The sequence below is a fragment of the Pogona vitticeps genome, chromosome 4, assembly GCF_051106095.1.
Source record: "Pogona vitticeps strain Pit_001003342236 chromosome 4, PviZW2.1, whole genome shotgun sequence".
Taxonomy (NCBI): domain Eukaryota; kingdom Metazoa; phylum Chordata; class Lepidosauria; order Squamata; family Agamidae; genus Pogona; species Pogona vitticeps.
This window is the reverse complement of record NC_135786.1, coordinates 195,467,561-195,492,730: the sequence shown is the minus strand read 5'-3', so window position 1 is coordinate 195,492,730 and position 25,170 is coordinate 195,467,561. Positions and strand designations below refer to the sequence as shown.

Genomic DNA, 25,170 nt, shown 5'->3' with positions numbered 1-25,170 from the left:
TATACACCTTGTGAGTCTAGCAGGTTCAGTGGGTTTGGAGTGCCTGGCTGTGAAGCCAAAGGCAAGAGATTCAAATCCTCACTATGCCTCCCAGAAGAGGATGCTGACATCACCCAAAGCATGAGTGGGTGGTGGGTCTATGTGTGTTGCCGCCTCTGCAGCTTTTGGCAAGCTATAAGGTCCTAGGGCACCAACAGAAGGAGGGATGGGTAACCCACCTCTGAGACTTTCAACCTGGACAACCTGGAGGGTTGCCTTACATCAGAATCAACTTGATGGCACCTGCTTTATTATTGTTATACTTTGTGTATAGGTGCACAGCAAATGGAAATAAAAGGAGAAGCGGGAATCTGGGCTTATAAAACCAAAGGACACAATGATTTCAGTACTAAGAAACAGATAGTTCTCCATGTTGATTAATGGGAAATACACATATTGTGGTCAATGATGGCCTGGGATCTAGGACATCCGGGTTCAAGTCCCCCACTGAGTGGTGAAACTCACTGGATAAGCATGAATTACTTGCTTGGTTTTAGCATGTCCTACCTTACAAGGTTGTAGTGAGAATAAAGTGGAGAAGTAGAGAACCATGCACGTCACTTTGAGCTCACTGGGATTAAGAAAAGATATCAATGTAACTAATAGGAAAATAAACCAAAATTCACACTTATTCATGTGGATCCCAATCCTTAGATTTTTGAAACAATTTATACCAGCAAAATGTTGATGTGTCGATGCTTATGCTGTCCAGAATGGTAAAGAGGCTATCTTTTCTTCACTGGCTTTCACCAGCAATGGATGACATCCTGTTTACAAAACTACAACTCTGTAAGGCTGATGATGTAATTAGCAGGGACATTTTTAAAAATTAATTAAATCCTACTTCTGTCTTGCAGTGCCCATGGCTCCTGGGTAATCCCTGTCATCATCTGGAAGCCAGAGGAGCCAGGGGAAAGGAGGAGGAAGTCTTTAATTAATCACAACCACTATTATTTCTATCATCACTTCTGCTGATGACATTATGGGCATTATACACAGCCACAGTTGCACAAACAGGATTTCAGACAAAGGTTCCAAATTATGCGGACACCTGGACAGCACCAAGGGCACTCTTTTAGGGAAGATCTATGTGCGGTAAATAAGATTACTTGTTTCAAACAAATGTCACCACCACAAATTGCCATACTCCTTGCATGTAGAGGATTTCAGGTTCATTCCACACTACTGCCAGATAGGACTGGGAAACATCTATGTAGGATAACCTGGGCACTTGCTGTCAGCAGTGTAAGACAATACTGAGCCAGGCGAACTCAGTATCAACCTGGGCAGGACAGTCTGTTGTTCCTAAATGTATCTGGCGTCAGTGATGGAGTGGGAAATTTGGAACTGCAGATGATAATCATGAGAGCCCCATAGCCAGCCAGTCACACCACCCAAGGAAAGTCTAACATTGCAGTAAGCTGGATTGGTCCAGCTTACTGCAACTGAGAATCAGATATTTTGTAAACCATCTTCAATACTTTGGATTATAATAAGGGCAGTTTGCAATAATCAGTTTTTATCTCGGTGCCTGTGAGGACTTCAGCTAAATCCAGAGGGAAAAGGAAAGATTGAGAAGGGTTACAGATGATATCACAGTTCTTGATGGTCCTGGGCCTTTAACCTTATGAGCCTTGAGAGCTCCAGAGTGAACTGGACTTCTGATTGAGATACACCTTTCTCTGCATCAGTATTTAATTCATAAATCTCAAGATCAAAAAGAAAAAAAAATGTTATATATATAAGGCAACCATCGAAGCTATGTTTCAGCTTAAGTAATGCATTTCAAGGAAGCCAGTGAAGACAGTGAATCAAGTCAATGCAAAAATACTGACACTGGCAGAAAACATTAATCTTAACTTTGAAGTAAATGTCTCTGGTTTCAGCTTGTCACTCTGATCCAGAAAAATTAACATGGAAGTGAGCAACACTTTCTTCAGAGTAAGAATTTAACATTCAGGGAATAATATCTTTTACTTTCAATATGTCTTTAACTTTACTGCATCAGTTTCCACCTCTGTTGCAAGATCAGGTTCAGTCCAGAGAGGCTGCAGTTGTAAAACTCTAAAAAGAGTGGATTTATACAGCGCTTGGCTCAGATCACACATTAATGCAATAACGGATTTTCTCCTCTTACATCATTATCCCTCAAGGCAAGCCAGTCTTTCATTGCAATGTGTCTGGCACATGGAAACAAAACTGCAGACAAAGACATGTTATTTCCCTATTAGCTACTTATGAAACACAATGACTTTTTCCAAATGTAGACTGAGACAACTTTGCATTAGAATAAACAGCAGATTTGTATATCTCAGCCTTTCACTCTTGGAGAGAAAGTGAGGAGAAAAATCCCTCTTCTTGCAGTAAGATTTTTATGTGCAAGATTCCTCCCCCACCCAAGAAATTGCATAGAAAATATCAAAAGATTCTCAAATGTTTTGTGATCTTTTTTTTCCCCAAGGAAGAAATGCCACCACAGAAAGGAATTTTACTTGCATAGGATTCAGGAAAAATACCAAACCATGCAGGACTGTTACAATTCTTATGCCAACTAGTATCTTCCCTGCACAGGATTCAACAGAAGAGACATTAAGCTGCCAGAATATGGCTGTTTTCTATGCAGAACAAGTAAAAAATGAAATGAATGAAGGGGAAAACAAGATCAGGATCTCATCATCATAGGAAGCTGAGAAATGACCAAATGGTCCAGAAGGAAGTCTTGGCAGGAAATCTTAGTATGATAAGATTTGCAAAATCACTGAGAATGACAAATTGTGTGAGTACTCATCATATCCATATATATATAAACACAAGTTTTCCTCTGTAGGAATATGAAATTTCTAGATATGAAATCAGTTTCCTGTCTAGTGAACCCTATGTGCAGTTGAACAGGAGTAAATTTTGAAGAGCAGAGGCACATCATGATAGTCCCTATAGCTAATAAGTACTGAGTACTCATACAGTTTGTCATTCTGAATAAAGAGAGTCCAAGAATGCAGACAGATAGGACACTGGATCAGTCCACAGTAACAAATGAGGAACAGATTGTAGTATTAATGTACTGTATCTTAATTGCCCATTCACATTTCAAATACTCGACATTAGACCAAGGATAGGTTGCAATTATATACTGTTCCTGGGAAGATCGCTTTTTTCCCCACCTACTATGATGACTGCAGATGAGCTCAGAAAGAACAGGGAAGCCTTGGCAGGGTGATGTTGGTGGCAGATGATGCCATAAGCTCTGTGAATCAGAAGGTTCCAGTGCTTCAACCTTCTGAGCCCCAGCTCCACCACACCAATGTCTATGTATACTTAGGACTTCGTCTGATGTCATAAAACAGCAATGTGTGTAGTGCTGTAGAAAGGAACAGGAAAACAGATATCCAAAATTGGCTAACAGTCTTCCTGGAATGAAATCATCTAAGACAGTAATCTTAGTAATGCACTGCTAAGTTGATTACTGCCATAAATATACAATTACCCTATTCTCTCAGGGATGCATATTGTAGAGCAATTCAGAAAATGAAATGGGGAATGAAAACCATTACAATGAACTCACTCTAAGTACCTGTCACTTCTTCACCTTGCATAAACCTGTCTGGAATAAGCAAATCCTTTTTCTCTCTTTCCTTTGTCCATTTTTTAAAAAGCATTGTACCTTGAATGAATCTGTGCTCTTGGGACTAAATTGCTGGTGGTTCCCAGATCCCAGCACCAGAGGACCCCAAACCTTGTTTTCTCCATATACATAAAGGGACACAGTTGCTGTCGTGCCAGCCGTTTCAAAAGATCCGGTGACTAAAGTCACTTTCCAATCTTCTCCTGCAGGTAAAAACAAAGTGAAAATGAGAGCTGCTGACAGAGTGGTTTTACTTCAATCGCTACTGTAGTACAGCCTGAGAATGGCGTATACCCCCATTTGCCGCAAACAATGCATCAGACAGCCCAGGGAGCAGCTGCTGCTGCTACTCACTTGAAAAAGGAAGGTGGTGCTCGTGGAAGAGATGGATGGATGGGAAAATGCTGAAGACTGACGTTTGCTATAAATAGGAATCAATGCTGAAGGGGAAACGGGGCCTAGAGTACATGAGATTCCTGACTGAGATGTACATTTCTTCAGTTATCACTTCAAGCGGCATTCTTAAGCACATTTACTTAGACGTAGTTCCCGTTATACAGAAAATTGGGAAGCCACATTAAAATGGGTGTTACATTTTAAATAACACATAGTTTCATGTATATGAGAAAACCATAATTATTACTTAATAAATAATCTTAGAACTGCAGGGCCAGAAGGGACCCTATGGATCATCAAGTCCAGCCCCTGTCAAGAATGCACAGTGAGGAATCAAATGCCCAGCCTCCAGCTCTCCAACCAGATACCTAAACCGTCAAGCTCTCCAGAAGTTCTTAAGTTAATTGCTTTCAATTAATTAGAATATGGACTGGGAAGCTTACATTGGTTTATTAATTTTAAATTGTGAGCTGCTCTGAGGTGGACTGAAGAAAATGAGTTATAGTTTCTAACCAGTGATATAGGGTGCAACTGGTGGAAAACAGAAACAGTCCAGTGCACAGTTTCTGAGAACACCCTGAAACTTGCCAGTCCTAGAACCAAAATCATGTTCGTGCTCAAGAGATGTGACATCCTTACGAAGACCAAAACTGAAACTAAGGAAATTAGGGCTTATCCAGATGGGACATTTGTACCACTCTGATTGTTGTTTATGGGATATTCTGGAATTTGCTAATGCAAAATGATTCCTTTTAACCGCAGGGTAAATGGAATGAGGTAACGGAAATGAAAATCCAGTGTGGTTCCAATATTAGACTTCTGGAGTCTCTTCTGCTTCTCACAATCCCCTCTTCCAACTTCACCTTTTAAATAGTATTTAATGCAATTAAAGAAGCACCATATACCAATCTCACCCCCATGGGAGGCACAAAGGCAAATTATTCCCATTTTCTTGAGCAAAAATTACATTTGCTGCATATGTTTTCTGCTTCTAGATCTCACTTTTGCCGGCATAATGCAACGTCCCCCATTTTGGAGGCAGGCAGGTGGGCTAGTGCAATCATTTAAAATGTCATCATTTTCTAAAGCAGGGGAAAAGAAGCAATTCACAGACACCAGCTCCACAACATCAGTTTGCAGCTCCCCAAACGTGCTGTTATGGTTGTACTTTGTATTTTCCTTGAAAGGAGGAATTAATCAAGGAGTTGATTAATTAGATCAAACTAGTTCTGCTAATCAGCGTCTGCTCATTAGATCTGTGGTTACTGCAAAGGGAAAATTCTGTCCCCAAAAAGTGAACAAACAGAAACAAAATTTAACCCAGGGAATTAAAGAGATATAAAAAGTCTAGGAAACAGGAAGAAAGAAGTTGTACACATTAAGACGAGAAAAATGTAGTAGATGCTGGGACACTTTTGGGTAAGATCTCAGCCTGAAGAAGAACTTAAAGAAGTGCAAATGCTCCATTTAGATAAGCCTTTACCCTTTGGAAACTATAAGAAATGAGAAAAGTTCCTGCTGTAACAATCACACAAAATAAACTCTTAAGGAATTACCTCTACTAATGACAGATTATTGATAGTGTTTAGATAGGCCTTCAGTTTTCTGACAGGTAGCTGCTGCCTAAGTATTTCCTTCTTATATGTTTTCTCTCACTTGTCCTTTCAACACTTTGTCAAGAATTCCCTTGTCTTGCAGCTCTAGAAACTATACCAATAATGGGGAAAGGGGCCAGTAACTATCCCTTTCAGACCTTGGGAAAGTTACTTTGTCTACTTCAGTTACCAGAATCCCCCCCAACCAGCATGCCCATTGTCTGAGGGATTCTGGGAGCTGCAGTCCAAAAATTAACTGATCCAGCTCTGCAACAAAAAAGACCATGTTTTGAAATGCTGCTGGACCAGAGGGAGACATTACAAGATGCCCTGAAAAAATAGCATTTCATACATGCTTCTAGAACATAGTAGATCTTAATCTGAGAAATGAAGCTTGTAGACAATGCCATGCTTAAATCCCAAAATCAACCACCAAACAAAGGAAGCTATTTTGCCTGATAGGGTAGGAGATAAAAGCTCCTACTGATAATCATATGGCTTCTCATGACATATTGTCTGTATATATTTCAGCCCTAGAATTTAGTGGTATTTAGCACTGGGGGGATGGAGAGATGGAGTGTGAAAGAGAAATGAAGCTTTCTTCCATCCATTCCATTGTCATAAGAACAATGACACTGAGGAGATATAACCCTAACAGAATCATTCATCCATGCATTTAAGTGCTTGCCTGTAGGTGTATATTGAAATATGATACAGAAAATCTGAGTATGCATGTTGGAGTCACAAAATGAGCAGACTGATGTGCTTTGTGATGATCACCAGATAATTAGGATAGCAAATAGTCTCTTAGAGATAGAAGTTAAAGAAGTAAGCCACACACAGGGATGTCTGCCAGCAGTGCTCCTGGTGGGCGACTACTAGAGGAGACAGAATAACACTGAATGGGTTCCCAATGAATTCTGCCCTGTCCCCAGGAGGACTGTGCTTTTATTAACCTTACAAGCTCACAGATAGTGGACAGTATACAGCTAGGTTACAGAGTTCAGATAGGACAATGGTTACATAATGACATTATGATTGGCCCAAGGAAAGGCAATTAAGCAAGCTTTCTATCCCCTATGAGAAAAAAGAATGGTGGGCAGCAATGCCCCTCAGAAGCAGCTGTGACGTCATCCAGGAGCGTTTGCCCTCTACTGTAGATTAAGCCAACAGCTTAGCAACCTTGGGAATGGCACCCCCACATATGCAGGTCTTTTGTATATGAAGTAGTGAGTACAAAGAGACAAGTATAGATGTAAGGCAACTGTATTCCTGAATGAGGGCAAGTATCTAGCCTAAACCAGCCAATACGATCTATAAAAAAGGTAAGACCTCTTACAGAGGAATAACATTTCTGCTGAAAAAAAGAAAGGAAAAACACAAATATTGAGGACAAAACTAGTTGTTCAAAATTATGTTTTCCAATGCAAATATATATTATGGCCCAAGTCCTATCGAATTTGTGTAAGATTTGTGTAACATGCTGCAAATAATTATGGCTAATTGGTGAGGTGCTAGAGTACACCTCAGTTCTGCAGTCAGGTGTACAACCAGGAAAGCAACCAAGATGCACCCTGGCACCTCTTAAATTAATCACAGCAAGCAATGCAAAACTTAGAGTACATGAACAGCAGTAGGATTCTGGCCTATAATTCATAATTTGTCAGGCTCCTCTCGTATCAAAAGTACATGGATTTGAGATATAAACATGTTCAAAATGTTCTCTTGACAGTGTCTTAAATGCTATTCCGTTTAGTACAAGGGCAGGAATAATACTTCATTAACCATGCATGGTTCAAGAATCCCGAATGGACCAAATTACTCATTCCTTCTCTTCTTTCATACTAATTCATCCCACCTTCTAACCCTCTGAACCATGATTAATCTTAACTCATTATTTTCCACCACTCATGCAGGGCTGATTACCTTCACCATCTGCTGCCTCACACCACTTGTATTTCCTCAGCTGCCAGGTAATGGGATCCCAGCCAATCTGGGGTTATCTCATCAATGCAACAATGTCACAAAGTACAAACAGGAAGCATTGTCCTTACTCAGTATTGGCTTTATTTGTATAGCCATCCAAATCTGGATGCTATAGTAGTTAGGAACAAATTTTGACTGGGTGCATAAAGCACTACTCTCCTCCTGAAAAGGTATAGCTCAAAATATCAATGTGCAAGGTATCTGCTCTAGTACACTTTACTGACTGAAGGTACACCCAACAAAATACACATTTTCAAGAATTGTATATGGGAAAATGCACACATTCAAATGTGCTCAAAACCCAATGTGTTTTAATCAAGAGGGTAGTGGGAGAATATGTATAGGCAATTTGTGTGGTGTGAGATATATGCACAGAATCTGTACACTTTCAAAAAAATGTATGTCCACAGGAAAAAAGAATGTATTTCAGCTCATTACACACACACACACACACACACACACACACACACACACACACACACACACACACACACACACACACACACACACACACACACACACACACACACACACACACACACACACACACACGACCAGAAGTGAGTTTGGACCAGAAATGGAGGTAGAAAAAAGGGAGAATTTGCTCATGTAAACTTCCTAGATATGCACATCCCTGGGGAGGGAAGTGGCGTTATGAATATTTTCACCCCTATTTGCAGTCCCTGAAACTGTTAGACTCTTCAAAAGGACAGAAGTATGCACAGAAAGCACTCCCATTTCAGCTCAGCATTGGTCTTGATTAAAAGATAGAAAGCAGTAGAATAATTTACCATTTTCATCCTCTTGCATTTTCAGCTGATGATTTATTTGCATTTCTGCCAAAAATAAAATAGAAGCGCAGTTAATAATAGAGTTGTCAGGTTACAATGAAAAGTGGAAGGAGGGAGGAGGTGTTCCTAATGATATTAACTCTTCTGCTTCTGCAGAGGAAAATAAATGCTTTTCTGTCATGAACAAGGCATTTATTATGGAAAGGCATTTATTATTGTGTTCTTATTTTTTTTTTTTCTGTTAGATTACTTTTGTATATTTTATAATTGTATATGTAATTTATTTTGGGTTAATTTGATTGTTTGCACTTACCTGTCCTGTTTTTTTTTTTTTTTTTTTTTTTTTTTTGATATGGTTTGGAAGGCCTGCCGTCCCAGCGAGGGGCCCCAGAATATTTCTGTGATTACGGGTAGGGGGAAATATGGCGTTGGCTCCGTCCCTGCTCGTGTTAGAAGAACTAGGGACAGATGTTTAAAGGCTGTTCCTTGTTCTGAGACGGAGACCAGCCTCCAGTATCGAGGTAGCCAGACCAGCCTACCTTCCACTCTACGCCTGGTGTTGTTGAATGCCAGGTCTGTATCCAATAAGGCCCAGGTAATTCAAGACCTTATTCTGGAGGAGGATACAGACCTGGCTTGCATAACCGAAACTTGGATCGGCGGAGAGGGGGGTCCCCCTCTAGCTCTCATCTGTCCGCCCGGTTATGCTGTCCAACACCAGGGCAGACTGGAGGGTCGGGGGGGGAGTAGCCATTGTCCATAAGTCCAGCTTGGAGGTCACTAGGCGCTCCTCGGTGATAAAGCCGGGTCTTGAGGCCCTCCACGTGTCTGTCGGGGCCAGGGACGGTATTGGGATCTTGCTGGGCTACCGTGCTCCCCGCGACCCAGCCACCTCCCTACCGGAGCTGGTGGACTTCGTCTCCGCGACACTGTTGGGTTCCCCGAACCTATTGGTGCTGGGGGATTTCAACGTGCGCGCGGGGGCGGAGACATCTGGTCCAGCTCTTGAGTTCTTGGAGACCATGGCCTTCTTGAACATGTCCCAACATGTCAACGGTCCCACTCACGTGGGGGGTCATACACTCGACCTGGTTTTTTCTACCAATGGGAGCGAGAGTGGTCCGATGGTGACTGACCTTGAGTCGGTACCCTTGTCATGGTCGGATCACCACCTAATAAAGTGTACCATTAAAATGGCTCTCCCCCCCTGCAGGGAGCAGGGATCTATTGTTATGGTCCGCCCTCGAAGGCTACTGGATCCTGTTGGATTCCAGGATGCCATGAGAGGTGTTATGGCTGACCTGGCTGGCGCTCCTGTCGAGGCTCTGGTGGACGGCTGGTTTGCTGCCGCGACTAGGGCTGCTGACATGATCGCACCTAAACGCCCTCTCCGGCGCAGAGACCGCCCGGCACCCTGGTTTAACCGGGACCTCCGGGCGAGGAAGCGGGTCAGGAGACGGCTAGAGCGCAGGTGGAGAGGGGCCCCGACGGATTTTAATAGGATAGCTGTCAGGGTCGCTACTAACCTTTATCTTGCTAAGGTAAAGGCTGCTAGTAGATTATACCTCGCTAACCGGATAAGCGAGGCGTCCAACCAGCAGGCGGAGTTATTCCGTATAGTACGCGACCTTTCCGGAGTTGGTCCGGGTGATGGGCCTCCCCCTAGTTTTTCGCCGGACCAATTTGCAGCATTTTTTAAATCAAAAGTGGAGGCCATCCGCCGGGACCTCTCTCCTTTTTTGAGTACAGTGAGTCGAGCTGAGATGTCCAGCGCTCCGTCTTGCCCGGTGATTTTGGACACCTTTCAGCCTGTTACGTCTGATACTGTCTCCAGGGCGCTTGATCGCTGTCGTGCCACCACCTCCTCTTTGGACCCTTGCCCGGCCTGGCTAATCAAAGCGGCCAGGCCGTTAACAACGGAGTGGGCCACGGCTATTATAAATGGGTCTCTCCTTGAGGGCAGATTTCCATCTGCCCTGAAGGACACACTCATTAGGCCCATTAGGAAGAAACCTAGTTTGGCGGCGGACGAAATTGGCAACTACAGGCCCGTCGCCAATGTTTCCTTCCTTAGCAAGGTAGTCGAGAGGGTGGTGGCCGATCAGCTTCAGGCGCTCTTGGAAGAAACAGATGCCCTGGATCCATTCCAGTCGGGCTTCAGGCCGCGCCACGGCACAGAAACGGCTTTGGTCGCCCTGTGTGATGACCTACTGAGGGAGGCCGACAGGGGTAAAGTGTCCCTGTTGGTCCTCCTCGACATCTCAGCGGCCTTTGATACCATTGACCACGGTATCCTCCTGGGGAGGCTCTCCGAGTTGGGAATAGGTGGCCTGGCATTGTCCTGGCTCCGTTCCTTCTTGGAGGACCGTCCCCAGAGAGTCCAGCTTGGGGAGAGGGTCTCGGCCCCGTGGAGCCTCAATTGTGGGGTTCCACAGGGGTCGATTATCTCCCCAATGCTATTTAACATCTATATGAGGCCGCTGGGTGGGGTCATCAGGGGGTGTGGAGCTTCGTGCCACCAGTATGCGGACGACACGCAGCTCTACATCTCCTTTTTGCCAACCGCAGGAGAAGCCGTCCTGTGCCTCCAGCGCTGCCTGGGGACTATACTGGAATGGATGCAGGAGAACGGGCTCAGGCTGAACCCGGACAAGACGGAAGTGCTGAGGGTGGGCCCCCCCACAGTCGGGGATTTGGGTAGCTCCCTCTCTTTTGGGGGGGTGACTCTCCCTGCTAGGGATGGGGTACGCAGCTTGGGGATCCATCTGGACCCGGTGCTCTCCATGGAGTCACAGGTGGCATCGGTGGTCCGCACCGCCTTTTTTCACCTTAGGCGGATAGCCCAGCTGCGGCCCTACCTGGAAGTGGGGGCGCTCACCACCTTAGTACATGCGCTCGTAATCTCAAGATTAGACCGCTGTAATGCGCTCTACGTGGGGCTTCCTTTGAGGCTGCTGCGGAAATTACAGGTGGTGCAGAATGCGGCGGCCAGATTACTTAGTGGAGTGAAAAAATTCCAACATATTTCGCCCACTCTGGCCGCATTGCATTGGCTGCCCATCAGGTTCCGCATCGACTTCAAAGTGCTAATGCTTACGTATAAAGCCCTAAACGGTTTAGGGCCTCGATACTTGGCGGAACGCCTACTCCCACCAAGTTCTACCCGGGTCACACGGGCGAGCCAGGAGGTGAGGCTGAGGAGCCTAACCCCGAGGGAGGCCCGGAAAGAGAAAACAAGAAATAGGGCCTTCTCGGCGGTGGCTCCTCGCCTGTGGAATAACTTACCTCCTGACATTCGCGGAGCTCCCTCGCTGGGCACTTTCAAGAATCTATTAAAGACCTGGATGTTTCGGCAGGCCTTCTCATAAAACTATTTTTTGATTTTCTTATCTCTTTATTGTCTTTTTTTTTTTTTTTCTTTTTTACCTGTTTTTGTATTGGTTATTTATTTTTATTGTATTTTAACGTTGCTGTAAGCCGCCTAGAGTAGTCCTCGCGACTAGATAGGCGGGATATAAATAAAATAAATAAATAAATAAATAAATAAAGCTCTTTATTTATTTATTTATTTATTTATTGGACTTATATACCGCCCCATAGCGCTACAAGCACTCTCCGGGCGGTTTACATTTTTAATTATACAGGCTACACATTGCCCCCCCAGCAAGCTGGGTACTCATTTTACCGACCTCGGAAGGATGGAAGGCTGAGTCAACCTTGAGCCGGCTACCTGGGATTTGAACCCCAGGTCGTGAGCACAGTTTTAGCTGCAGTACAGCGTTTTAACCACTGCGCCACGAGGCTCTTTTCATTACCTCTGAAAGAAGGTTCTTTTATGACAGCAAATAAAAGGACTCTCTCCTCTGATCTCTGCCATGATCTCACGGTAGAGGATGGAGCTTTGGATTTCATCAGAACTAGCACCAAGGCCTCATAATCCACTCATAGATCATTGGTACTCCTCTCCCACTGTCCGTCTCCCTACTGTTGCTATAGCACCTCTGTGCAATGCAACAGCATGTGTGGAGTTGTACAGGAAGGGAAAGAAGTCAAGCATGGCTGATACAATGAGAAAAAAGTTACATGTTTCAACCACAACTCCCAGAATTCCAACACAGCCAATGGACATGCTGGCCAAAAAAGTAACTTTTCCAATCTCTGACATGAACCATCATGAGTTGGGAGATCAGGGATGAAGTAGGCAGGGCATCGTATCATTTCTCCTGAAGTAATACAAACTACCTCTTCCAGAGAAGATATTAGAGCAACTTCTCACTGAAAATTAAATAACGTGTTTCCAAAACATTCTTCTTTGGTCATCCCTTTAAACTCATGATATCCACACACCACCTCTGTTAATGTCAAAAGCAGCATACACTTGAATACTAGTTTCTATAGACACAGGCAGGTGGGATCTTTTCTGCTTTTCTGGTGGTCTTCATGTAGATAGGTGGTAGCCACTATGAGAACACAATGCTAGACTAGATAGGCCTTAGTCAACTCATTTAACTCAGCCTGTCTCTTACATTCATGTGGCATAAAAAACATAGAATACAGGATGGGACAAGTTCATGATTGAACACATGTGAAACTGACACAGACCAGAAATATTCTGATTCATTTTCTGCAGGAAATATAACAACTACTTGTCCCCTTATTTTCACTAAAAGTCAAAACACACATTTGCCAAGATAATGTGCCACTCCAAAGATGAATGCATAAAGTCAGGCTGTCCATATAACTCAGTGGTACCCAACCAGAAGCCTTCACCAGCAGCTGTGTCGGCTGGGGTTTCTTGGAAGTGCAGTCCAAAAACACCTGGGTTACCTAAGGTTGGGAACTACTGGTGTAACTCCAGAGTTTGTGCAAAATAAGCACAAACTGAACCGCAGAAGCCTGTGCTGCAGGGTCAGAAGACCAAGCAGTCGTAAGATCGAATCCACGCGACGGAGTGAGCTCCCGTCGCCTGTCCCAGCTCCCGCCAACCTAGCGGTTCGAAAGCATGCAAATGCGAGTAGATAAATAGGTACCACCTCGGTGGGAAGGTAAACAGCGTCCGTGTCTAAATCACACTGGCCATGTGACCACGGAAAGATTGTCTTCGGACAAACGCTGGCTCTATGGCTTGAAGAGCGGGATGAGTGCCGCCCCCTAGAGTCGGACACGACTGGACAAAAAATTGTCAAGGGGAACCTTTACCTTTACCTTTTCTTGCTTCACTCTGAAGTACGCCCCACTGTGTTCAATGGGACTTACTTCTAGTAAGTATAGATTGCAACTTCAGTTTCCACATTCTAGTCATATCTTTACCTTCAGGGAAGAGCTCTATTTCTGAATGAAGTGTGCCTTGAGATATAAACGGTAGCCATCTGAAAAGAGGAAAAAAGGAAGAAGAGAGTACATGAAATAAATGTTGTCACATCCATAGTTAATGTTAGTTTAACTAGAATGGTTTCTCAAAATAAATATATTGCACAGGCTAAGAAGTATTCCTAGTTTCTACAGAACTTTTAGCATAAGGTAATCAAGTATTAACACATGGAAACATCACACTACAGCTTTTAATTTGCAGAAAACTTGGGCAATAATTACATTATGGCAAGATTAGGGTCTTGATGCAGCCAGAAATATAAATAACAATTGTACAAAAGCAAGGAGCTGAAATGTGCTACACCAGATGTAAAAAAATCATCTTGGATGCGCACCGTTGTCTGAAGTTATATTTCTCAGGCAGACTGAAAAGATGAGCTAGAGTGAGGTAATATGGTTCACAGCTATTAGATAGCCACATGAGGCCAAAATACAACTTTTATGCAGACTGGATTTTGGGGTATTTTCCAGGCTTATGTCAAGTGAAACAAGTGATGCTTTTTGTGGGTTTTCTGAACTGTTTGGCCTTGTTCTTCAACGGCAACATAGCACAGACAGAGTTCTGACTCCTGTCCTCTGAAGATGACTGCTGAAACGTTAGGAAGAAAAACCTTAAGAACACGGCCAAACAGCCCAGAAAACCCACAACAACCATCGGATCCAGGCCGTGAAAGCCTTTGAGAATACATTGAAACAAGTGAATTGCTGTTGAAACCTGCCACTTTCTGGGACAAGGTTAAAATATTCAAGTCTTTTACACCTTTTGATTTAGAAGGGAGCCATTAGGTAGGCAAATGAGAAGATTTAGCACCTTGATAGAGATACTCAGCTTCACACTAGGAAAGGACCTAGTTAATTAAATGTATATGAAGTGGTTGATTACTCGTGCATTAGACATTGTGAAGGATTGATAATTATATATGCACATATTTTTTACTACAGGACTTTTTTTTTTAAAAAAAGAACTCTTCAGTTCCTAAAAATAGAGTGAAACAGAGAAATGTTTATCTGAAATTTTCAGAAGTCAAGCACTCTAGAAGCAAGTAAAATGTTGACTCTCCATGAGTTAAAAGGTGAAGAGGACATGTTAATAATTGTTTTCTTTAGTTTGTTTTATTTATACCCCACCTGCCTGTCAGAGAAATTGTCTGAGGCAGCTAAAAGGATAACTATATTTTGAGGTCCTGCTTTAAAAGAAAAAGTAATGTCTTGCCCTGAAAAACTAGGAAAAGGAAGCAACAAGGGCTAGATTGAACTGCTAGTCCCAACTAAAGGAAACCTATAGATTCAATATGTGCTTGGTAAGTCAATATTTTTATAAGTTGCATTGATTCACTAAGGAAGGCAAAGAATACTTTGATTTCTTCTTTCTCATAGGTTTAGCCAGTCCTAGCAAGGACTGGATACTTTGAACAGGAATTTTCACATCCTTTGAGGTTCCTCATCTCGAGGTGAGAGTGAGCCATGGAGTGCTTTGTTTTCCTGGTCAACCTCTCTATGAGTTGCACAGAGCTAGTGTCCCTCTGAGAAACAAATCACGCAGAGATAACAAACATGGATAGTTGAAAAAGAAATAAAGAGACAAATAACTTTTAGGACACTTGCAGTTCTTAACAAACAAAGTGGCAGTCATTGTCATTTTGCATACTTTTTGTTGGTTGTGTGAAACTAGTTTTGCAATTATAGCTTACACTAATTGAGACTAACAACTCAATTTATGCCCAACTTATTTGGTAGAGGTAAAGTGGGGTTGTCCTGAAAACTCTGTATTTCTACCAGCTGTAGAACTGTATTTCTACCATCTATTCTTTCATAATGAGAAGCAAACCACTGGTGATCCGACTGCTTTGTGTTAACCTCAATACAGCAGTGATGCTTTAGAAAGCTGCTTCAAAAGCCAGAAATAAAATGACCATTCTTTCATCTTTACCTTGAAGTTTCTCTTCCATTTTGGGTTTGTGTTGCCCTTTTTTTTAAAAAAAAATGGCCGTCTCTCCATATTCCAGTAAGACCTACAAAAACGGGCCATTTCTGAGAGTTTCTAGGTCATATGACTCAATGGAGAATGACAGTGATCCTGACCTCTCTTTAAACTGAAATACGAAGCTACCCACATTTCATTGTAGGGCTTCCTGCTAGAATAGTGACACAAGGCTGGCATTGTTTCAGAAAAAAATGGGAAAATATATCTCAATACACTTTCCATATGCATCCAATACAGAGCAGCTTGGTACAAGTAGATCTGTAATGCATCTAGGTCAGAGATGGGGGTATTTGTATATGAATATGAGCACCCCCACACAGCTGGAGTTAATGAGGGTCCAGCCCCTGGGGCTAGACCGACCACTCACATGTACACTACCACTACCACCAGCTCCACTCTTCCTTCCAGTCACTCCAGAGTGCCCAGTAGGCTAGCCACTTGTCAGCTTTGCAAGGAGACTTGTCTTCCCCCCTTCTGCCAGGAGCCTGCCGGCAGTGGATGCATGAGTGGATGGTCTGGCCCCAGGGGGCTGGATCCTCATTAACCCCAGCTGTGTGGGGGTATTCATATTCATCTCTAATCTAGGTCCTTAGTATCCACTCTGAGTGATATGGCCTCTCTAAGGCAGTAGTTCCAAAATTTTGCATAGTCAATGTCTAGAGACTCTACGAGTTGTAATCCGCTAACATCTGAGAACTCAAGTTTAGGCACCACTGATCTATGACCTTAATATATATGCCTCCACCCTAAACAATTATCAGGCTAAATCCAGTGTTATTCTACACAATGAAATTAATGGAACATTGTTCCACAGCTAACTTACAGTCCACTGATATCACGGTAGGGATAACGTTCCTGTACTTTAGGTAGAACGAACACTATCCCATGAACACTAAACGCTGAAACAAATTTAGCAGGATATTACATTTGTAGATAGCAGAGGAATGACTGATTTGCAGTCATCAAAAAAGTGAAGAAGTGTGCAGACCAACCACGTTTACAGACATCAAAAGAGTGATATTCTGGAATGTCTATATAGCTGTTGTGGGGTGAGAAGCTTATATTTCTATTGATTTGGTCAGCTTCATTAGAATATATCAGAATTTGCAATAGAAGCAACAGTAGAAGTGTTCCTGTTCTAAATATGCATTTATATTCATTTAGTGAGAAATTGTTCTTCATTTTTGCTCCATCGACATATATCTTCAAGGCTAGCTTTGGGGTAGTCTAGCTAGATGCTTTCCCTCAAGGGGATTTATTTATTTATTTATTTATTTATTTATTTATTTATTTATTTATTTATTTATTTATTTATTTATACCCCGCCGAATTAGACAATGGCTACTCTGGGCGGCTTAAAATAGAAATAGCATAAAAACAACTAAAAGCACCAATTTAATACAACAATAATGGTATCATTCAAGATTGAAAGGTAAATATCAAAGTGGAAAAGTAAAACGGAAAAATAAAGATAGAAAAGTAAAGATCAAGTAATGACAGGACGGAAGGCTTAACAAGAGGGATGCTTAATGGAGCTCAGTGACTATGTCTATTCAGGGTGCTATCTAGAGGAAAATAGGTTAAATGAAAAGCAGTTGTCTACCTTTTTCTTTAATGTTTTACAGGTTGTTTGGGTATGAATAACTCAAATAAACTTTTGTCAATTAGCTTTAATTTAAGCCAGGTTTCTTTTTCAGTTTTGTGTTTCGGGCCATTCATTCTGGACAAAAAAACCCCAGCAGAACAGGACATTACTGGGCCAAATTATATTCTACAGATAAGATTTATCAATAGAAAAGGGAATTCCTCAGGTGCTAAAAATGTCTGATTGTCACAGCATGAGCTTTTCAAGATCAATGGCTGTGTGACTATATAGAGAAGAGAACAGTGGGCTTTCCTCTTTGACAGCTAAAAGAAATTTATTATTTCAACCAGGCCTTTTGCTAGGAAGACATTGCTACCTAATTGACATGGGAATGCTTTACAATGAAGTACTAAGATATATCTTAGCTAAGGATGATCTCTCCCTCTGTGAAAAGGAACAAAAGAGGAGAAGCTGAACATTTGTGTCTGGAAGCAGGAAGCAAAGAAAGAACCACTTGGGAGCTTTAGAATGTGCCCTTGGGATTCCCCTGGAAGCCTAATGAGGAGCAATGGAATTTGCTGGAGTTAATTTGTTTGCTTTCAATTTGTGAACCAACTCAGATATCACAAAACACCTTAAGTCTCTACTGATCTCTCTGCCCAAACAAAAGTCAAACTGGGAGAAGACCAGAATTTGGATGTTACCCCCCCCCCCTTAAAAAATACAAGTCCCAGAATTTATCAGCCAGCTTGACTGCTAAATCTTTTACAGGCCTTCATAAAGACCTTGCCTTGGAACACCATACTATGTCAAAGATAACAGAAGCAAACCTCCAAAGAGAAAAGACTGTCAGGAAAGGAAATACTGTGCTAATTAGAAAGTTACTTTCAAAAGAGGATTTTTTTTTATTAAATACAACCTCTCACAGATGAAAATATATTCTGAGTTTTTTCCAGGATCTCTGATGATAACTTTCTCACAGTACCAATACTGGGATGTGCTATAAGCCTTGCAGCTCAACAATACTTTCTGTAGATTTCCAAGTGACACAGCTTGTATTTCAAACATGTCAGCCTAGAAGATAACAAATAGACACCATATACACATAATTGTTAGTGCAGATAGTAATAGATGAATGTTACAACAAACTCATTGTGGAAAGATTATACCCTAAATGGTATTTGGCATCATTAATAATTTTCAATACCTAATGAAATCATATTCACTTACTATAAGGGAAACACTAGCATGTACTAGTAAAGTATTAGTAATTTTCCTTACACCTTGATATATCTTGTAAACAAAGAGGCATTAAATATCTCAATTGTGATACATAATATGAGAGTTAGAATATTATTCTTATCCAGGATTATGGCAGAAAATTAATTTACAATAGGGACAGGAAAATTTGTCTCTTAACTTTTCTCTTTATTTGAATTTTGCAAATTTTAATAATTTTTAAAAAAAACTTCAAATTTTGCAAATTCTAACAAAAAAGGAACTGACAAAAATTTTGTTGTTCTTTGTTGTTTAGTCTTTAAGTCATGTCTAACTCTTCATGACCCCATGGACCAGAGATTGCCAGGCCCTCCTGTCTTCCACTACCTCCCGGAGTTGGGTCAAATTCATGTTAGTTGCTTCAATGACACTGTCCAAACATCTTGTCCTCTGTCATCCCCTTCTCCTCTTGCCCTCACATTTTCCTAACATCTTTTCTAGGGAGTTTTCCTTTCTCATGAGATGGCCAAAGTATTGGAGCCTCAGCTTTAGGATCTGTCCTTCCAGTGAGCACCCAGGGTTGATTTTCTTCAAAATGGATAGGTTCATTCTCCTTGCAGTCCAGGGGACTCTCAAGAGTCTCCACCAGCACCACAATTCAAAAGCATCAATTCTTCAGTGGCCAGCCTTCTTTATGCTCCAGCTCTCACTTCCATACATTGCTACTGGAAAAACGATAGCTTTGACTATGTGGGCCTTTGTTAGCAAGGTGATGTCTAGGTTTGCCATCACTTTCCTCCCAGGAAGCAGAAATCTTTTAGTTTCATGGCTGCTGTCACCATCTGCAGTGATCATGGAGCCCAGGAAGGTAAACTCTGTCACTACCTCCATATCTTCCCCTCCTATTTTCCAGGAAGTGATGGGACCTGTGGCCATGATCTTAGTTTTTTTGATGTTGAGCTTCAGACCATTTTTTTGTACTCTCCTCTTTCACCCTCATTAAGAGGTCCTTTAATTCCTCCTCACTTTCTGCCATCAGAGTGGTATCATCTGCATATCTGAGGTTATTGATATTTCTTCCAGCAATCTTAATTCTCGCTTGGGATTCATCCAGTCATGCTTTTTGTATGATGTATTCTGCATATAAGTTAAATAAGCCGGGGGACAATATACAGCCTTGTCGTACTCCTTTCCCAATTCTGAACCAATCAGTTGTTCCATATCCAGTTCTAACTGTTGCTTCCTGTCCCACGTATAGATTTCTCAGGAGACAGATAAAGTGGTCAGGCACTCCCATTTATTTAAGAACTTGCGATAGTTTGCTGTGGTCCACACAGTCAAAGGCTTTTGCGTAGTCAATGAAGCAGAAGTAGATGTTTTTCTGGAACTCTGGCTTTCTCAATAATCCAGCACATGTTCTCTTCTGAGAAACTCAGATGAGCTGTATGAGAGCATGAGCAAAGGTATCCAGTGAAGAAGATGAATCAAAATTTGTTAATAAGAAAGGATACAAGTACGTGCTTTGCATGCTGACATTTTCAGATTCAATTTACAGTGTTAGGAAAGACTCCAGCCTAAAACCCTGGAGAGCTGGTGGTAATTAGTGTCAATAGCACTGGGTTAAATGGACCAATGGTCTAACTCAACTTAAGGCAGTTCCCTGAAGACTAGGTCAGTGAGGATGAGGAATAATTCACTGTGGAAGCCATAGAAGCTGAGAGTCAACCAAGATCACTGGGTTCATATTTTATTCTTCCACATTTAACTGAACAATTACTTGCTGCTACATTGATTCAGACTTTTAGAGACCATTTCTATGGCTTTCCGGGTGCAGAATGCTCAGAAATGAAGTACCATTCCTCCCACTTCATTTTAGGTGGCACTATGGGACTGTGTAGCTTGCCCAAGACTGGCTGTCGCCCTACAAGGCCACAGTTCCAGCTTCCTACACTATCACGCCAGCTCTTTCCATGTTTAATTCTGGTTTAATGCTAAGGACAAAATCCTTTTGCATAACGTTGTGCTGCTGCGAACTGGGTCCAGTGCTAGAAATAATTAATTTTACTCATTGAATGGATTCTGTCCCTTTCTTTCAGTTTCCTAGTGTTTCCTTTTGCCCCAGGGAAACTTTTGGGAGCCTTGGGACAGTGGGGAATCTTTAGGAGTCAAAAATTGCTGCCAGATACCGCTTGTCCTGGTACTAATATTCTCTCTTCAGAAACAATTCCTGAAATCCTTGAACAATATATATAAAAGGATTTAATCAATGTTCTGGTAAGTAAAATGATGGGTTTGGGGCTTGAGATTTTATTCATTTTTCTTTTAACTATGTCCTGCATTGAAGCCACTTGCAATTTATCTGCAAATACAGAATAAAAATCTCCTTTGGCACACTTACCATTCCTCTCTGAAATTTAATGGCCTTGTCAGACTTGTGAAGAAATCTTAGACCAGAATCTCCTCTTTCTCCATAGATGCACAAATAAACAGGAGCATCTGTTTCAGCTTGCTCCAAATGTCCCGTGAACACATAAACCTCGTAATTTACAGCTGTAGAAAGAAACTAGCATTACAGAAGATGCGAATAATTTGAAATCTCATGAAGACATTGTATTTCACCAACAGAAGCATTATTGAATACAAAATGGAATACATTTAGAAGGATGTTGTTCTGAAGCTCAGTAACAATGGGCGTGGTCCAGCCAAAGTTATTAATTTTTAATTCCCAGTGATTTGAATGAACTTTAATATTTCACACCTGTCTGGATTGTGCCATTACAGGCATACCTCAGTTTACAAATGTGTTCTCCAGGACGTTTCATAATGTGAAAATTTCACAAACTGCAACATGGTTTCCCATAGGAATGCATGCTTGAGGGTGGCACTATACATCTCCCAGGTGCAATGCAAACTTGCTTCGCATTGCGAAAAAAAACCACATAAACCGAGGCATTGTTTTCAATGGATTTTTATTCGTAAACTGAAAATTACGTTAACCGAGGTGTTCATAAACCAAGGTACCACTGTACTTATTCCAAAAGCAACTTTTTGTTGCTAGCTCCCAATGTCTTTTTATTTTGAGGAGAGGGTAACCAAGGTTTTCTCCAACTATCCTCCAACTCCCCTTTGCAGAAGAAAATAAAACAAAACATATAACATACACTGAACCTAAAAGATGGACATTGTCCATCTATTTTGCAATTTTTTAATTGGATACACTTTTATTCAGAGCAACTGAAGGAGGGATCTGAAACAACTTACCATAATACAGTGGTGCCTCGCATAGTGACGTTAATCCGTGCAGCAAAATTGCTGCTAAGCGATTTTGTCGCTATGCAAGTTTAAAAAGCCCATAGAAACACATTAAAACCTGTTTAATGCATTCCTATGGGCAAAAAACTGACCTTAAAGCGAAGATCTTCCATACAGCAGCCATTTTCGCTGCCTCTAAAGCGAGGAATCCGCGCGAAAACACAGCGGGCAGCCATTTTTTTACCCGGCAGCCATTTTGGAACCACCAATCAGCTGTTAAAAATCATTGCTTTGCGATGATCGGTAAGTGAAACAGGGAACCGATCATCGCAAAGCGAAAAAAATGCATATGAAACATTGCAATGCAATCGCTTTTGCGATCGCAAAAAGTTCATCGCTAAGTGGTTTCATCGCTAAATGGAGTGCCCGTTAAGCGAGGCACCACTGTATGTAGTTACTCTGCTAATAACACACAGTTTTTTCCCCTTTCCTGAAGATCTGCTTTAGGGTGGTGGTGGGTATACCTCAAGGACTGTAAATCCCCTGATCAAAACAGGGAGTAGCCATCTGGCCACTCTAATTTGGTGGAGATTTGGGGGGTTGGGGAAGATTATTTCTGATTATTTTCAGGCCTGCTGCTGGCAATGGTGAATGTTTGGTTCCCAAGCCCACCAAAAGTGCCCTCCTCTGTTATAATTATTATGCTAACAGTTCTGGCTTCAGTCTTATGGTTCTTATATAGTAGACAGATATATTAATACTTGGATAAAGGCTTCTTCCTTTTTCTACAACTGGAAGTTCACACACAGTATCTCCATTCCCCCGACTCCTTGACAACCATTTATTCACTGGAAAAATCAGAGTTTTCCCACTCTTTAAGTGTCGCAATATCACCTATGGAAGAAAGAACAATCAAAACCCATTAATATATTTCTTTTACTGATTTTTGTTCCTCAGGGCTTGGAAATGTTACCTTTTTCACTGCTGCTTCCAAAATCTCCCAGCTCCCAAACTGGCTGGGGATTTTGAGAACTGTAATACAAACAGTATTCTTTCCAACCCCTGGTGCTTCTGTTACAGGGTAGAATATAACTAATGAAAAATAAATAAATTACAGCTTCAAAAACTGGCAACCATTAAAATATCACAGCCTTTTCTACATGCCCAGATAATAAATGAACTAATAGTAGCAGTGTGTTTCACACTGTTAACTGCAGTAAGAAATTAATCTCTTTAAACTGGTGGTTGTTCTGGGTTTTTCAGGCTCTTTGGCCGTATTCTGAAGGTTCTTCCTAACGTTTTGCCAGTCTCTGTGGCCGGCATCTTCAGAGGACAGGAGTAGCACTGCTGACCAGAGCACAGAATGCTACTCCTGTCCTCTGAAGATGCCAGCCACAAAGACTGGTGAAACATTAGGAAGAACCTTCAGAACACGGCCAAAGAGCCCGAAAAACCCACAACAACTATTAGATCCTGGCCATGAAAGCCTTCGCGAATACATCTTTAAGTAGCATATTTTCATTTTGACATGAGCCACTCATGAGCCTGTCTACAATGGGAAATTTGGTGTGGTCTAGTTCATGCTTAAAAGATTCATAATTGCAATTTATTTAACTCTCTTCTAAGCAATCCTTCTGTTCACACTGGAGATCATAATATAGATCCATACAAAGTAAGGTTTACCTAGTTTACTCACAAATAAATTTACCTCACTCATGAATGAAGAGGTGGCAGCAGCCAAGAACAATTTCAGCATGAGGATGAGGGGAGAACATCAGAGTAAAGATTGGGAGGATCTCTTTTTCCAGCCTTTCTCTGAAGTTGGGGCTCTGCTACCTTGTGGGGCAGCACCCAAGAAATAACAGCGCGCCTCCCTGCCTTTTCTCTCAGACCTCATTCAGGAAGCTTGGATGACTTTCCTTTTTTGTTGTTGTTGTTTTTTTTTGTTTTGTTTACAATAGTATATGGCATATTGAAATTCCAATGCATCAACCTGGCATGGTTTTAGAATTTCACTGTGTTGGTTAGGGAAATATTAAAAATAAAAGAAGATGAAAATAGAGGAGGTTTCTCCACTCTCTGTTTTAATGTCACAATCCACCTAATACATTACAGAGTTGTCTCCTCAGATAATGCTTCCTTCCGTGTCATTTTGGTGAAAGTACCTGACTGTGAAGGGTAAACAAAGCTATTTTACTTGTCATTCAATCATGCCAGAAAGAGTGCATGCCCTAGCCCGGTGCCAGTTTGCTGTGGGACAGCTCTTAAAGGGAGAAGGGTGGTTCATTCTAAGTAGAAACACAAACAACATCTCTTTTTTAAAATGCTACAAAGTGCCATTAGGATTCAATACTGTATACCATAACTACATGTCAGTATGTAAAGCACTTTCTCTGGTTTTGTTTATTGTCTAAAACTTTGCATGTTCACTGGAAGAGCTCCCTCTACTGCAAGACAGGAAAGTCAAATGGTAGTTGCAACACCAGAAAACACAGCTTTGCAATTTGTTCTTTGTTACCTTAAATGAAGGTTGGAAGGCAAAAACTATTCTTGTTGTGCCTTGGACTCAGATGTTAATGAAAAGTGAGACCAAACTGTAGGTTTGGGGGGGGGGGAGGTAAATAATGAAATAGCTGGAGCTAAACTAAACTGCTTCTATTTCTACCTGAATGTTCTACTTCTAAAATTAAGATTTTTAAACTAATGCTAGAAGCTTTTATTACCACCTGATTTTACTTTTAAAATTTCAGCTTGTAAGCTCTAGTGCCAGAAATGAAAAAGTCTGACCAGGAGCAGCCTGCCAGAAAAGATGCAGACATGTTTCTAGTTTTCCAAAGCTATAGCAGAGAGGGAAGTTTCTGATGACCTAACTTGGAGGGCATCGACATTGCCATATAGATATGATACTCTATGTGGGTTGCTGATGGGCACAGTTTGGAAAAAATAGAAGATTGTATCTGTATCTGTTTCTACTTAGAGCAAGCCATCCTTCCCATTTAAGAGCAGTTACGCACCTTTCTGCCCAGTGGCAGAGCATTCATTAATTTTTGGTACATTTGATGTTTAGCCTCATATTGGGACTCTAAATTAATTTTTTACATAGTACCTGGTAGGTTGAAAACCTAGATTTTTCAATATTCCACAGCCTTAAATCAGCTACCCTGTTTCCCCGAAAATAAGACCTAACCCGAAAATAAGCTCTAGTATGATTTTTCAGGATGCTCGTAATATAAGCACTACCCCAAAAATAACCCCTAATTAAGTGAAACCCCACCCTCCACCATTGTGCAGCAACCAGAAGATTACATGATTGTATTTGAATAAATGTAGAT

General features: G+C 41.6%; 2 protein-coding genes across 7 annotated transcripts in view; both read right to left on the bottom strand.

The window, feature by feature from the left end:
* RP1 (RP1 axonemal microtubule associated) overlaps positions 1-25,170 on the bottom strand; it is a 276,632-nt gene that overhangs the window by 129,915 nt on the left and 121,547 nt on the right. For all 5 annotated transcript variants that reach the window (XM_072998928.2, XM_072998925.2, XM_078393749.1 and 2 more), the window contains 6 exons: positions 22,600-22,732; positions 20,985-21,136; positions 18,288-18,442; positions 13,740-13,798; positions 8,430-8,474; positions 3,701-3,864 (listed from right to left, as the gene is read on the bottom strand). In XM_072998928.2, the coding sequence (XP_072855029.2) occupies positions 3,701-3,864; positions 8,430-8,474; positions 13,740-13,798; positions 18,288-18,442; positions 20,985-21,136; positions 22,600-22,732 (708 nt within the window). The remainder of the gene's footprint in view (positions 1-3,700; positions 3,865-8,429; positions 8,475-13,739; positions 13,799-18,287; positions 18,443-20,984; positions 21,137-22,599; positions 22,733-25,170) is intronic.
* LOC144589330 (uncharacterized) overlaps positions 1-25,170 on the bottom strand; it is a 146,300-nt gene that overhangs the window by 19,781 nt on the left and 101,349 nt on the right. The window lies entirely within an intron of this gene.